The 15,194-nt window shown below is 41.8% G+C and overlaps 1 protein-coding gene across 3 annotated transcripts in view; it reads right to left on the reverse strand.

Moving 5' to 3' along the window:
* The window catches only part of itpkc (inositol-trisphosphate 3-kinase C), a 23,596-nt gene extending 8,611 nt beyond the window's left edge, over positions 1-14,985 (reverse strand). The window contains exons 1-2 of one of the 3 annotated variants that reach the window (XM_023351103.1): positions 14,863-14,985; positions 8,998-10,261 (exon numbers count right to left, since the gene is read on the reverse strand). In XM_023351103.1, coding sequence (XP_023206871.1) covers positions 8,998-10,095 — 1,098 coding nt within the window. In that variant the 5' untranslated portion in view covers positions 10,096-10,261; positions 14,863-14,985. Of the gene's footprint in view, positions 1-8,997; positions 10,262-10,339; positions 10,463-14,234; positions 14,316-14,862 lie in introns of those variants that run through there. The other 2 variants (XM_023351104.1, XM_023351105.1) reach the window with 2 other exon arrangements.
* Between the last annotated feature and the right edge of the window lie 209 nt (positions 14,986-15,194).

A 15,194-nucleotide genomic window follows, 5' to 3' on the forward strand; every position in this document is an offset into this window, starting at 1 on the left:
TCCTTTCCATTTAGTTTCGATCTTCTTTGCTATTTACATATATAAATGTATTATGACATTTTGCAGTGTGTGTGTACATTTAAAACTGGGATAGGTTTTAAAGCTGCAGTGTGAAACCTTTACGTAAATATGCACCAGTTCAACCTGTCACCATGTCGTGTCAGTGTAAGATAAGACAGGCAATCTGCGGAAAGATCGAGTTCCTCCATTTCCTCCTTGAGCTGCGATTGCTGTCTAAAAGGAAACAAAAAACAAAAATGCACTGCTCCCGTTTAAAAATTAAAAAAGAACCAGAACCAAACGAGGAGAAGCAGCATTTAGCATCCATGCACCACAAATTTGGAACAAACTTCCAGAAAACTGCAAAACAGCTGAAACACTGACTTCGTTTAAATCTCGACTAAAAACCCACCTGTTTAGGATTGTATTTGAAATGTAATCAATTACAAATTTAATGATGGAACCTGACTTAATGCTGTGTTTTGATTGTCGAAATTGCACAAAAATCCATGAGGGATGGCAGAGTCCCAGAGCAAAATTCCGTGATAGGTGTACGGAGCCTAGTGCCGGAAGAAAAACGGCGAGTGACTGAGGGTCACTGCGTGTAACACAAACCCTGTAAATTCTAGACACTAACAGGTACCATAGAACTGCACAAAAACCCGTGAAAGAGGTGATTGGAGCCTTGTGCCAGAAGCCCATTAAAATGCTGTCTGCATCGTTTTAAACTGTGTGATTGTGAGTGGGAATAAAAATAGCAACAGGTATTTTGTTCCATATAACACAGTAGGAGTGTAACAGGTAAACCTTTTATGGATACAAACTCGACTAAAAACCCACCTGTTTAGGATTGTATTTGAAACGTAATCAATTACAAATTTATTGATGGAACCTGACTTAATGTCGTGTTTTGATTGTTGATTCTATGTTGCATTGTGTTTCTGTGTTTGATATGATGTAAAGCACTTTGAAATGCCTTGCTGCTGAAATGTGCTATACAAATAAAATTTGATTTGAACATAGTGATAGTTTTAAGAAATATGTGAAAAACAAACTTTTTATTTTTGCAAAGGTTACAAACTGTTATTGTACACAAATATTTGTCTTAGTAACAAGCTAAATTTAACCTGCGGAGGTGGCATCTATAAATACAAACTGTGTTTACACATCAGATCTGCACCCTCAGTCCAGTTTTGTTGCCTTTAGCTTCTATTAACACAGCGTTTCCCAATTCCGGTCCTCAGGCCTCCCTGCCCTGCATGTTTTAGGTGTTTCCCTTCTGCTACACACCTGGATTGAATCTATGGGTGATCAACAGGTTTCTGCAGCACTTGATGGTCATGCAATCATTTGAATCAGCCGTTCTGGAATAGAGGCCCATCTAAAACATGCAGAGCAGGGAGGCCTGAGGACTGGAATTGAGAAGCACTGCATTAACAGAACATGGATTGACCTGAGAAAGGCCTCCGAGGCGGATGAAAGCCGGGGTGACAGGAAGGTGAAGCTGCGGCCTCTCCTCTTACATTTCAGTCTCTAATTGCTTCACAGTAGAGCTCGATGTGCTCTGCTGTAAGGTCGGATGTACTTTGGTAAATCAACCAGTGCTGACGAAAACGCTGCTCTGACGGACGACAGGCAACAGCGTCTAAAGGAGGTCGCAATAAATGTTTGCAGTCATGCTCTCTCGGAGGTACTATAAGCTCAGCTGCATCTCCATCCCACACGCACTTTAAACGCTGAGGTCACATTTCGCTCCACTCAGTCAGCCCTCCGCTGTCTCGGCTTTCCCTTTTATGTAACTCGTGACGCCTAACGCACAGCTCCGTTTCCTGATTCTTTGTCCTCAGCACCTCCAGCTGACTTCCAAGAGCTCTGACGTCGACAAAATGTTCGCTTCCCGCAAACTTCCCCTTTCTTTCTAAAGGTTATTTTTATTTAACATTAATCTAACTCAAATAAAGTCCCCACTTGCCTACTTTTTTTCTATGTTTTCATTCATTTATCTCAACTGATGTTGAAAGGTTCATTTGCTTCAGCAATTTAACTGACTTGCTGAAATAAGCTTTAATTTACTGAGATTTCTGTGGGCAAAGAGTCCCATGGACAACAACAGCTTTCTGAAACATTTCTTAATTAAAAAAATATAGGCACCTTAACGTCACATTTAATGTACCTTAGCAAACAGCTCCAATATCTCCTGACTTTGGCAATTTGCCCATAGAAATTGTCAAAGTCAATCACTTCTTTTGCATAATTACTGATTGTATCTCTAACCAAAAGTATGATGAGTATGCTCTTCCTGTTGGCTAGCTGCAGGCTTGTGACACCTACAATTTACAAATAGCTAAGCAATCTGTTGAATGACACACAGATATTCATCTACAGGATAGTTATCTACCAATCAAACTCGACACCTGTGATGTAATTTACTCTCACAAACATGGCAACATGTTCCCAGAAGCAACGCTGGATCATATCTGCGTTTTTTTTGCCTTCTAGATCCATTTCCTACCTGGTGGACGGAGCACAGGTTCAGGACGAGGCAGACGCTGGCGAAGATGCAAGCCACTCCGGAGGCGAAGCGAGAACGCAGCAGACACGCCCAGCTCTGCGCCATCGCTACACCATCAAGCGGCACCATTAACTTCCCTGTCTTCCTGACGCTCTGAGAGCCCCGCCGGTCATTGAAAACCCACTTTCACCAAATGGGCTCTCGGTTTCACGCTAATGTGCTGCCTCAGTCGGGATGTTAAATGTTGCATGGCGATCAGACTTGGCTCACTCTGATGACTCCTCGTTTCCTGCAGCCACTTTAGGACATCCCAATTCACAATCTGTCCGGTTTCAACACTTTTATCTTTTTTAAGACACCCTTCCTTTGCTTTCTTAACACTTGAATCTCTATTGCGTCTGACCTGCAGCTAAAACCTCACACTCTCTCAGCCCCAGGTTTTCTTGAACTGATCATTTTTGTTTTGCCTTCTTCAAATCTTTCATCCTGTCCAACTGAAGGCACAGCGCTCCACACAATGTGCCGTCTTCTTCTGTCCTCTTATCCTCTAATCCCCCATGGCTGAGCCAATCTCCTGACAGATACATGACAGACATGACAGCGTGGGGGCAGGGCTGGCAGGGCCAGCAGGGCCCTCTCCAGGCGATCCCTGAGCTTCTCTTTTGTCTACATGACGAGTTCTTCACCAAAGCATGGAGGTGCGTGTGTGTACAGAGACAAAGAAGAACCTGTCAGGCAACTATCATGAGCTGCAGGAGGGACAGGTACTGTTAGCGCTCCCTTCTTGAAGCGTTTCAAAACCACATCCCCCTTCCCTCGACTTCAAATCTTCAGACTTAGAGCAGCACGGCCGGGTTTTAGTGGCTGCACAAACATGATCGCAGTTTGAAATTAAATTAAAGCCTCTGAAAACAACCCTAATGATAACCTATGTTGCATTTTGAACAGTAACGTAGCTAATTAATGTAGTTTGGCTTTCATGCGTAATGTTTCAGATACTTTTTTGATGATTGTAGTTTGTAATCAGCAGCGTCGTGTCATCCCTCCACCACCACGGTTTAAAAACGACCCAGAGGAAACCCTGTAAATGAAGCAGCAACATAGAGTCGTCTTTAACGTTTCTGGGTGTCCCTTTACTTTGATCCATGTGATATTCCCTGAACTTGTTGCTACAAAATCCTCTAAAAATGTATCAGCATCGATGCTTATGATTCAGTTTTAAAGGCCGCTGATTCATCAGCTTTCCCACCGAATGTCTGTGCGTTTTAGATGTGACACAATCTTTCTTGGAACCTGGAAACTTTGTGATTGGGGGCGAGAAGTCCCACAGAAAGTGACAAACTAATCATAGTTTTCTCTGGATGTCTGGAGCATATAATGATGCACTGACCATATAGTGAGAATTTTAGACCGATCCCTTGAGGTGTGGGATTAAGGAGCAGATTATTAACCGTGTGCGATATCAGCACTAACCCTTTGAGCAACATACTATAAATAATATACAAGCACAAAGTCGCCGAAATGAGCAACTTGTACAGCAACTGAAGGACAAACCTTAAGACTATGTGCAATAGATAATTAATTATCATAATTTTTTCACCCTGGTTATGGCTTTTTTACATCAAGGAATAAGCACATTTTGTTTGTTTTTAACCGCTTTACAGACTAGCCACAATATTTCTTTGAATTGTGCCACCATTATACTCCAGTAAGATATCGCATTTAAATAGTCAAACCAGTTTAGATAAGAAGTCCTAAAGACGAGCAATGACTGATCCAAAACTGAAACAACCTGCTGCCAAACATCAGATCTGTCCAGGTCATTGAGACTTTAACTTATACATTTTTAAATGTGTTAAATATTCCTTTGAAATTAGATTCAGGATGGACTCCTGCGATGTTCATTTAATGCATTTTGAAGTTTTTTTCTGGAAGATGTCACAACCTGTCATTTTAAAGAGCGTCTCCATTGTTTTCTGAACAACCATTGAACTGGCTCTGTATGGATCGTTTAACTTTTCCACCACCTCAAACCCAGTCTGCCCATTCTTCTCTGATTAGAATAATGTCCATATTTAATTGGTTGCCAAAGGAGTGTGCATCGAGTTGCTTTTTATGACTTCGCAACATGGATTTTGTGTATAACAGCTGTGGGAGTGCTGCGTGGGACAGACAGAGTCTGCAGCGTGGCTCGTGACTTGAGCAGCATAAATACAGTAGGAACAATCAGCGTGTGTAGGCTACACGTTCCAGGCTTCACTGCGTCATTTTTTTGTCCTATGTGAACGTTGATTTTCCTCTTATTTTTTTCTACGGCTCGATGCGCCTCATGTTGAACCAGTGGAAAATACTAAAACTTTTGTTAAGAGCCACTTTAAAGGGAGAGCAAACTACTGTCCCATACCGGAGTAATCTGAAAACAATATACAATGGCACACTTATTGTTGGGATGATTATACATAGGAATTTGCATCTCATTGCATTCAAATGTCATGGACAGAGTAGATACTGTCATGGACAGATACTGTCTGTGAAGGAAAAAAAAAACACAACAAGTCAAGGAGGGGAAAAAAAGAGAAAAGAGCCATATATGGTAAAGACGTTGCCTAGCAACCGGCTCAGCCTTCAGCCCAATTTTCCATGACACACACGCAGCTCTGAAAGCAAGACGGCATAGCTGCAAGTGAGAGTGAGCCGTTATCCCTGTACGTCACAGGGAGAGCGACATGCAAGACATAAGGTTTGGCTGGGAGTCTGAAGGCCGGCCATTAAAGCAGCACACACACACACACACACACACACACCCTGTGTGGAGTCACTCCAGAGAACAACGGTGCTTTAACGTAGCTGTAGCAGAAAGAAAAAAAACAAAAACAGGGCCCGTCTGCAGCCGCACTTATCACAAACCGCAAGCCAGAATCATCCTGTTTGTTTCGACAGCGAGACTGCAGCTCCTTCGGTCGCTCTCTTCCTGGTTTTAAACTATTTAAACCCCTGGAAATTACGCTGTTGTTTGAGCCGTAGCTAAAATGACTGAAACATGTAGAAATTTGAATTCCACATGATGTTCCTGTCACTTTACTCCAAGTAGCTGACTCAAAGAGACTCATTACAACAGGTGATTTCAGACTAATCACTGTGTACTTTCAGAGTTCAGTAAATGCTGAAGGTTTTACAATACAGAAATAACAAGTTTAGTCATTTTAATAATGTTTATACGTAAAGACTATTATTAGAACTAGTCAGAATGGTCTCCAGATCTTCAGTAAAAACTCCACACTTTATTGGTTTTTGACGTAAAACTAGTAAAGCACATAAAAATAATGCAAATTTATTACTTCAGCTCTCTGTTTTTGTTTGAAACACAGAGACATAAAAAAATACATGTGTAAAAAATCATCAGCTAAAAGATGTAGTAGGAGAATTCGTTTTTTCTTTTAAGCGAGAAAAAAAATGCCACCAGCTGACAGACGTTGTGCAGCAACAGGCGGGGGAAGGGCCAGAGAAAACTCTGGAGTTTTTCTCATTGTATGTCAATAAATAGACTTCAGATTTCACGTCCGTTTTAAACACATTATGGTAAGCTAGCTAAGCACTTCTTGTTGCAAATATGTGAGACATTTTAGTTTGCAACTTTGTCGTCTCTTTTGTTAAAATTTTCTAAGAAAATAAATAAATAAAAATAACTCCTACAGACAAAACCCCTGACTTAATTTGGATGTTTTTTATGTAGACCTGGTGTTTCCCATCAAGTCTTGTTTTTAATTGTGAATCTGTTTTACAGTGTAACAGCAACCAGAAACTTAAGGCTCACAAAGTATTTTGAGTTATCCTCATTCATCTCTTTTCAAGGAAAAGAATACCCCGACGACCGTCAGCCATTCATTGTGTGACAATGATTGCAGGTTATATAAATGAAGCAAGTCTACCACAACGCAACACGAACAGCACCTTTCAACCACATGAAAATGCCTGGATAGTCAAGATTCCTGTGGCTACAGGAAAAGGAGCGAAGAGATGCCATTGCTAAGAGAGACATCCTGTCTTCATAGCATTCCGAACATGTCTAATCAACGGAGCATCAAAGCTTCCAGCCATCAGGGGACAAAACAAAACAAAACAAAAAACTCTTCCTCGATGGAAACTTTAATCTTTGAAGGAGAGCCAACAATAAGTCACTGTTCTTTTATTCTGTCCTTGATAGATTGAGCAAAGTCATTTTAAAATGTGCCGCCTGTGAGAATGAACGGCCTCAGAGCTGAGCTTATCGAAGCCAAGTGACCCTGAGGCGTGTCGCTGTTGAAGAATACAAGAGGTGGGGGGTTGGAAATGGGAGCCGACTTCCTCCCAGTTGAGTCAAATGTTTTACAGTCATCTGCTGTCGTCTCAGCATCAGGAGTCAAGCAGCTTAACTACTGAAAAACAGAGACGAACGACGTTAACCCACCTTTGTTTATTGCGCCGTTTAATCTTTAACCAAATGCCAACACAGAGGCGACGCAAAGGCAAGCTGCTGAGTAACGAATGCATTGCTTTTATCAGCACTTAAAAATATTGAACCCTACACTATAAAAAAAAAATCCCTTTGTAAGGTAGTAAAATTATTCATATTCCAAAGTGGTGTGTTAGTTTGTAAATATAAAGTTTAACAGGAGGTCAAATTAAGACCTAGCCTACACACCTTGAAGTAGAAATTAACCTTTATGTAGCTAATCGTTATTATTTGTTAAAAGTACAGTCTGGGTAAGAACAATAAAGTAAAGTTGGTGGTATACTTTAATGTTTTGTGTTATCAATAAATACTTCAGCTAATTAAAAGTTAAGACCTGTCAAGTCTTGTTGGGGAAGTTTGAGTCAATCAAAGCAAGAGTTTCTCATTGCTAGCTTAGCAGCATTGCTAACGCTAACAGCAAACCAGCTATGAAGTTGAACTTATTAAACCTCAAGCTGTTTTTGTGCATGAGCGACACCTATTCATATTTTCTTATTCATTAACTACATATGCAAAGTCAATAACCTGCTCCTCAACACCTCCAAAACAAAGGAGCTGGTGATCGACTTCAGGAAGAACAAAACGGACATCCAGCCTCTCACCATCAGTGGGACCTGTGTGGAGAGGGTCCCAGTGTTCAGGTTTCTGGGCATGGAGTTGGAGGACAAGCTAACCTGGAGCACCAACACCAAGGAGTGGTTGAAGAAGGCACAGCAGAGACTGTACTTTCTGAGAATACTCAAGAAGAACCGTCTCCGCTCAGACCTGCTGCAGGCCGTCTATCACTGCTCCATAGAGAGTGTGCTCACGTACGGTCTATGTGTCTGGTATGGCAGCAGCACATCTGCGGACAAGAAGGCGCTCCAGAGGGTTGTTAGGGCAGCAGAGAGAACCACAGGCTGACCCCCCCCTCCCCGCTATGGAACAGATTTACACTTCCAGGCTCCACAAGAAAGTTTTGGACATTTTAAATGACTCTTCACACCCTGGCCATGGTCTCTTCCAGCTGCTGCCATCAGGCAAGAGATACAGAGCAATAAAAACCAGGACAAATCGCCTAAAAAACAGCTTTTTACCCGATGGCAATCATGGCACTAAATTCAAAGGCATTAGAACTTCTGCTCTTGAAACCACTTTGTTAAAAATGTAAATTCTGTTGCGACACCTCCAGGCGCTGCAACCATCTTCTGATGTCTATTTATTTCTCATTTTGTACTATTTATTTCTTTATCGTTGTATATTACGTATATACACATAACCTGCATCTTAACTCGAGTCGAGCAAATCTCAATCTCGTTGTAATCTGTTGATGACAATGACAAATAAATCTTATCTTATCTTATGTTAATGTGTGAAACATTTACATATTAATCAGGAATACATCCTTTTTGCTTTGTTATTTTTCCAACGGAGGTTAAAACAGGTGAGCAAAATCATCTTCATGATTAGTTAGCATCAAACTAATTTAGTCAAATATCTACATTATAAAAACTTAAACCAACATCTACTTAAATGGAGCGTAAGCAGGATAATTGTACTGGTTGGACTCCACCAGTGTCCTTTATCCTTTATCAGGGCAGGATCTAGACCTTGACATGAACTGTTTGTACATCCCTGACTAAGAAAGGTGTGTCCTATGGTGAGTTGTTTCTTTACACATTGAGTAAATACTAGGAAAGTTTGGAAATCTGGGGTATCGGATGTTTTACACCAGTGCACACACGCATCCTGTTGCACCATGTACAGGATTTCTATTTGGTTTCTTTAATGGGAGAGTTGCATGGTGTAAATAAAAACTGCTTAGATGGAAAGTTGTGCAATGTTTGCCTTGGTGTTTTTGGCAGTGGGAACCGTAAGACCTGTTTCTAACTTGTTTCATGCGATTAAAAGGGGAGAAAGTAATAAAACGCCAGCAGTAATTCGCTCCAACAACCTGATTGCCAACCAGTGGTTTGCAGAGTGTGGTAAAAACAAACAACAAAAGGACACTTACCCCTGAGCCGTCCCCTGCGCTGCACGGAGACCGGGTCGGGGACAGGCTGGACTCGATGTCGCTGCCGGTGAAGTCGTCCTCGGACTCCTCAAAGGAGGAGGCTGAGGACAGGCCTATGGAGGAGGAGGTGGACAGCTTCCTGGGGGTCCGCATCAGGGCAGGAGAGCCGCCGCAGCCGCTGTCCGAGCAGGGGGACTCGTCTTCCGCCTGGAGATCAAAACAGGAGGGCTGGTCGGTCGGCAGGGCCGTGGTGCCCTGGCAGCGGATGGGGCTGGTGTCTCTGGTTATGATCAGTTTCGGTATCGTTCCAGGAAAACTTTGCCTCGGGGGGCTTCGGCTCGTCTGCTCCGGGTATTTTACGCTGTCGGGTCCGTCCAGGCAGCCATTGTTCTGATCCCCGGCGCAGGATTCGGTTTGAGTCATGTCTCCTTTCATGCCATCGTCCAGTATCGAGAGCCCACCGCGCAAATGCTGATCCGGGGGCGAGCAGGTCGAAGTCCGTTCAGCGTCCGGGTCAGAGGTGAGGAGGGGGTTCAAACTCAGATCAGTCCCGAACCCAGACACAAAGCGGTTCTTGTAGCTTCCCCCCACTGGCTGATGCTCCATGTCCCCGGCTGGGGGATCCGAGGCATGGTCTTCTCGCACGCCGGGGCTCGTTTCACCGCTCCGCGTTTCCAAGCCTGGCGCATCAGCTGAAGTAGCCTCTCGGTTCACGGCGAGCTGGACCGCTTCGACATGGCCACCGAGGCCGGACGATGCCTCGAAACAACCCGTGGCTGCTCGATACTCCCCACTCGCCGATGCAGCCTCGTCTCGGGGCAACTTCCCTGCTTTGTGTCCGCGGCGCGCCGCTGGATCGGCGGCCTCCGTTCCGGGGCCCGAATCCTCCTCCTCGGTCTGACTGGGGTATCGCTTCCTCCTTCCCAGACAGGACAGCACTTTGTTTCTCATTGGACTCCTGCTCAGCTGCTCGCTCCGCGGCTTCCTTTCGCTCCTGAATCTGGAGATACTGAGTCGATGAGGCGTGTCGCTTGATTTCCACTTCGCCCCGCCTGTGGTGGCGGTGCTGTGCGAGAGATCAGAGCGCGTTTGGCCCATCCCGCATGCCGTAGTGATACACACACACACCCTCAATGTGTAATCAAAAACATGCAACTCTGCCCACAGTACTTTAGTAAGCCCTTAATCACCAATTCCATATAATAATATTGGAAAATCCCGAATTAGTCCACGCCTTCTCATCCACACGGGGGTCTGGTCAAATCTGTAAAGAGAAAATACATAAATATCGTTGAATAGACAAAAATCTGGTATTTTCATCACTACAATCAAATAATTTCACCTGAAAGGGCAAAACGTAACAATGAAATCATAGGTAAGCGATAAGAAGTCCTGTTGCTCCAGAGGTTGACTTCTCATAGATTGCTGTATCCTAGCATATCGATGAAAAGTGGAACAGAAGGACAAAGTGTGGCAGGAAAATGTGAAAACCAACTATGTTAATCACAGCCTTGACAGGATTGCTAAGAACAGCAGATTCTAGAGATAAGTGGAGTCGTAAAGGCATAAACTGTGACTGTAGTCGGTGCTTAAAGAGCCAAGGCAGACAGACATTTCCGGGACATGGGCTACAAATGTCTCCATACATTAAGCCATTTCTGAACCGGTACCAGTATCAAAGCCATTTAAGATGAGGTGAGGAGAAGAATGACTGGATTGTTGCTTAGTGGTCTAAAGTTTACGTTAATAATGATAGTACATTTTGTATTCTATTTGGAAATCAAGGTCCACAGGCTCAGTAGAGACGTGCTTTCATCGCCGTGCCACACTGCATTGATGCAGTAATTCAAGCAAAAAGACCCCCAACAAGTATTGAGTGCATGTACAGCACAGAATATGGATATAATCATCATCAGGGTAACATTTATGTTCTGGAAATCCTTTAAATTGGTATTGTGTAATGTTCTAATTTTCTAAGAAACTGAACTACAATCATCTAAAAGGATCAAAAATAAACTATTGAAATATATCCATTTATATGTAATAAGCACATACAAACTACACCTTCTGAACTGAATTTATTTTTTTTATTTGATTATACTGAACTTGACTCAATAATACAGTTTATATTCTTCTTCACTGCAAACCTAGAGGCCTGCAACAACTGCTAGGATAGCAGATAAATACAGCATGTTCACAGCAACATATCATGTTTGATCAAAAAAAAGAACATGAAACATCTTCCACCTTCTGAGCTAAATCTGTTTACTACTGCCCTCCTGTGTCTGGATACAATTCACAGCCTTTTATTGACATCTACAGTGTTTTGGGGTTTTTTAATCCGCCAAAGTGTGCTTCGTGTAAAATAAAAAAAAAAACTGAGGCAATCCTTTATTTAGAGTTCAATAAGGTCTATTCCAATAAGAGTTCAATCATCACTATTTAGTTTTTCTCCATTTTACAAGATATACAACTGTAATGAAAACCCTTTCAAAGTACAGGCACACCAATTAGATTGTCAAGCTAATGAGCCCGTCTGGAGTTAAAGACCATTTGCCTCTTTGCTCCGTCTGTGACTCACCGCAGAGGAATCACCAGGCCAATAAAGTCAGCCAATATTTGCCGGTAATTAAATCAATATTTGTCATTCATTAAGCATCCGCCTGAATCAAGCCTAGCCAATACGGAAACTTCCTGAGCAGCACTGTGTTGGGCTTTGTAGATGGTAAGAAGTGTCAAGCAGCAGACTCTACACACCTGGGTTAATCAAACAGCTGCAGGCAGACCCCAGAGGACAGTCAGACTGTCTCTCTGTACAAGGCTGCATCCGTTCATGAGCAATGAGTTACGACCAGCATGTTTCTGAGCAACCAGCTCTAACTTCACCGTCTGTACCGACAGACCCTAGCAAACCCATGCTTCACAGCAAATGAAGGTGTGAAGGTACTTATCCTAGGTGCAACTGAACAAAACAAGACAAATGGCTCCTCAGACATTTAAATATGAGCAGAAACTCATTCCACTCTTGGCTGGAATGATTTTCACAGATCTTTCCTTGTTGGTGGAAACAGGAAGGACCAGCCAGCAGTTCTGACTGAGTCACACTTGCCAGATTAAATAAAGTTTTAAATGTCTGAATTTTGGACAATTTGATCTGTGAATAAATGACACACTGTTGCATCATGGGAATCTGTGTGTTAACTGGAACTTCCACTTGATACAGATTTACCTTGGTTTAGGCACTTTGATGCGAGCCAGCATTTCTGATTTGATTATTGGATCGTTAGTAATCCTGAATCATTTTTTCTCTGGTGTTTTATTCAAGCCTTTCTGTGTCAATGGTTGTGTCGTTTGTAGCCACCTTTCTCCATTGTTTTCCTTGTACTGCATTGCTGAGAAAAGTCAAGATGCACATTAATCTTTGTATTTTGTTTTGGCGTTTCAATGTTAAGATGTAAAACAAAAGTCAACTGATTTGACTTTTGTTAATTAATGTAAAATACCTAAAGTTTAATTGTCCTCACTTAAAATTAAGAAAATTTCTACTTAAAAGGTCAGTTGCTTTGGCTAGTGAACATAATGGGATTTTATTTTGCGGAATTACCACCAAACTTATAAATGCCTTCACATAGCACCTCTTGTAATACTCAGTTTTTAAAATCTTTGCAGACTCACATCTAAAGACAACTTAGAGAGCAATTAACCCAACAGTCATGTTTTTAAAGTGTGAGAGGAAGCCGGAGTACCTGGAGTGAACCCACGCACGCACGCACAGGGAGAACATGCAAACTCCATGCAGAAAGACCCCCCTTTTGCTTTGATACGGGTAAACAGTTTACCAGATTGCTTTCAGAGGTAATCTAATTTGTAGTTTACTTGTGTGTAATTTATTCTCATCATGAAGACAGATGTAGGGTGGAGGCCTCAGATGTTTTCTAGAGAACATCGGTCAACAAACTTCCTGAAGACGACCAAGGAGCAGAGCAGGTCAGGGACAAAGTGTGGAGAAGTTTAAATCAGGGCTAAGTTTTTAAACACAATCCCAAACTTTGGATTTCATTCAACAGTGGCAAGAAGAAAGTCATTGTTAAAAATAAATCCTGAAAAATGAAAACGTTGGTATTACTGCTATAACTATTGTTGTTACTATTAGTGCTGTGCGCCACAGCAAAGGGAAAAATAACACTGAAAAACCGTTAGAGACTAACTCAAAACCACTCAGATTCTTCTTGTTCTTGCTCTCTGTTAGCTGTGCTGCACGAAGACGGGTTGCCATAGCAACTGATAGCAACGCCACTAATGTGTCAGGATTCAACACCAACAAAACAAAAACACACATAGAAAGAGCAGGTTTTTTTGCCACCCAGCAGGGAGCTGGGGGCGTGACCTTAGACAAGTGATGTCACCTTGCAACATGTCTATAGAAAGTGTTAAAATAAATTGCATGCCACACTTTTCAGATGTTTATTTGTGAAATCTTTGGAACCCATCTATTGTTGCCCTGTTCTTCCAAGATGTAGCACTCTTTGTAGGTCAGCCACATGAAATATCTTAACGTTTATGTTTGTAATGTGTCAAAATAGTAAACAAGTACACCAGGTATGAATACTTTTGCTAGCGCCAACATATATGTACAGTTTATTGTACATTACTCTAAATCTACTCATTTTCTCATATTAGCAAGAAATAATGTGACTTGCAGCTGCATAAAAACAGTAAATGTATAAAATGTTTGAGGTTCACTCTGAATTGCCATTTAAAACATGGAATATATTAATATTCTACACAAAATTAATTTGATTAGTTGTTTTCTTTTTTTACAAGACGGGAAGCGTGAATTTGCAAAACAGCTGCTCCAATAAAAAGACAAATATCCCATGAAAAGGAACCGTCCTGTGAATCAGACTGACTGAAGTTAGCAGCATGTGAATGTCATTCTACTGTCATTTACTGTGACAGCAGTTCTGTCACCGTGCTGTCAGCAGGAAAGCTCACAGAAAGGAAATGGGACAGGAAGCGTAACAATGGAAATACCGACTCACTGTGAAGCATGCACAACTACACTTAACTGCGATATTGTGTAATATTATTTAATTACTAATAAGCTTACAAAATGACTCGCACATCTAAAGGAAATGTCTTTGTTTAGGTGGGGAAGGAGAACTAAGACAATTAAACACATGAGTTTCTCTTGTCTAATTCTACAATAAAATAGAATAAAATAAAAATACTATTACCTTCCCCACTCTTCTTACAGCCGATGGTTTTTCAGGTACAGTGAGCACTCCTTGGAAAAGAACATCAGTCATCTTGTCGATCTGGTTTCATTAATGCAAGATGATTAATGCCTGGGAGTCTTTTGTCTTACTGACATGGACTGAATGTACTCATGGAACCATCAACACCCACTACAACAGCGACATACCCTTAATGGGAAGTTGGTTATTTTAACACAAACATAAAACACACAAAAAATAATCGCAGAACGGCAAACTGTAGGGAAGTTCACCTTACACTGACACTCTTCTATTTGCTTGTGGTACATTTACTCAGTCAGCCACTCCTCTTAAGTAAAGGCCTACAGAGTGAATTGTTTGTTCAAACAGTGTTTGCAATGACTGATGAATTTATTATCGTGCGCTTAAGCAAAACGTCAGTGTCGTTTCACAAAGCGTTCATTAGGACTTTCAGATCTACATTTTTAAATGCCACTTTTGTTGTTTTACCTATAAAAATAACTGGTTATCGACTGTAGATATTCACTTATCAGATAATAGACATTACGAACCTAAAACACAAAGTAAAAGGGAATAGATACACATATATATACACACACAGATAGATAGATATATTTATAAAACTTACCCCACAGGCGCCGTGAAGCAGCTGTTAAAAAGCTGGCACTGGAAATGGAGGTTTAACTCATGTAGGCAATGGTGTCAGTGTGAGTTTGCGGCTTCTCCGTTCTGCGAATCACAGAGAAATGCCGATGAGTGCACGGCAGCAGCATCAGCATGTGGTTATAACGCGGAGAAAAGGCGCAGAGGAAGTGCTTAAGTAAACGGGGGCAGGTCTTGCTGACACTCTGGCTCTTTAAACTCGTGTCGGGAACTAACGTGCTGTTAACTTCACGCACAGCTCCTTTTAAAATACAAATGTTGGTAATTAAAAAAAAAAAAGTAATACCTACGAAACTA

This window comes from Xiphophorus maculatus, chromosome 18 (assembly GCF_002775205.1).
Source record: "Xiphophorus maculatus strain JP 163 A chromosome 18, X_maculatus-5.0-male, whole genome shotgun sequence".
Taxonomy (NCBI): domain Eukaryota; kingdom Metazoa; phylum Chordata; class Actinopteri; order Cyprinodontiformes; family Poeciliidae; genus Xiphophorus; species Xiphophorus maculatus.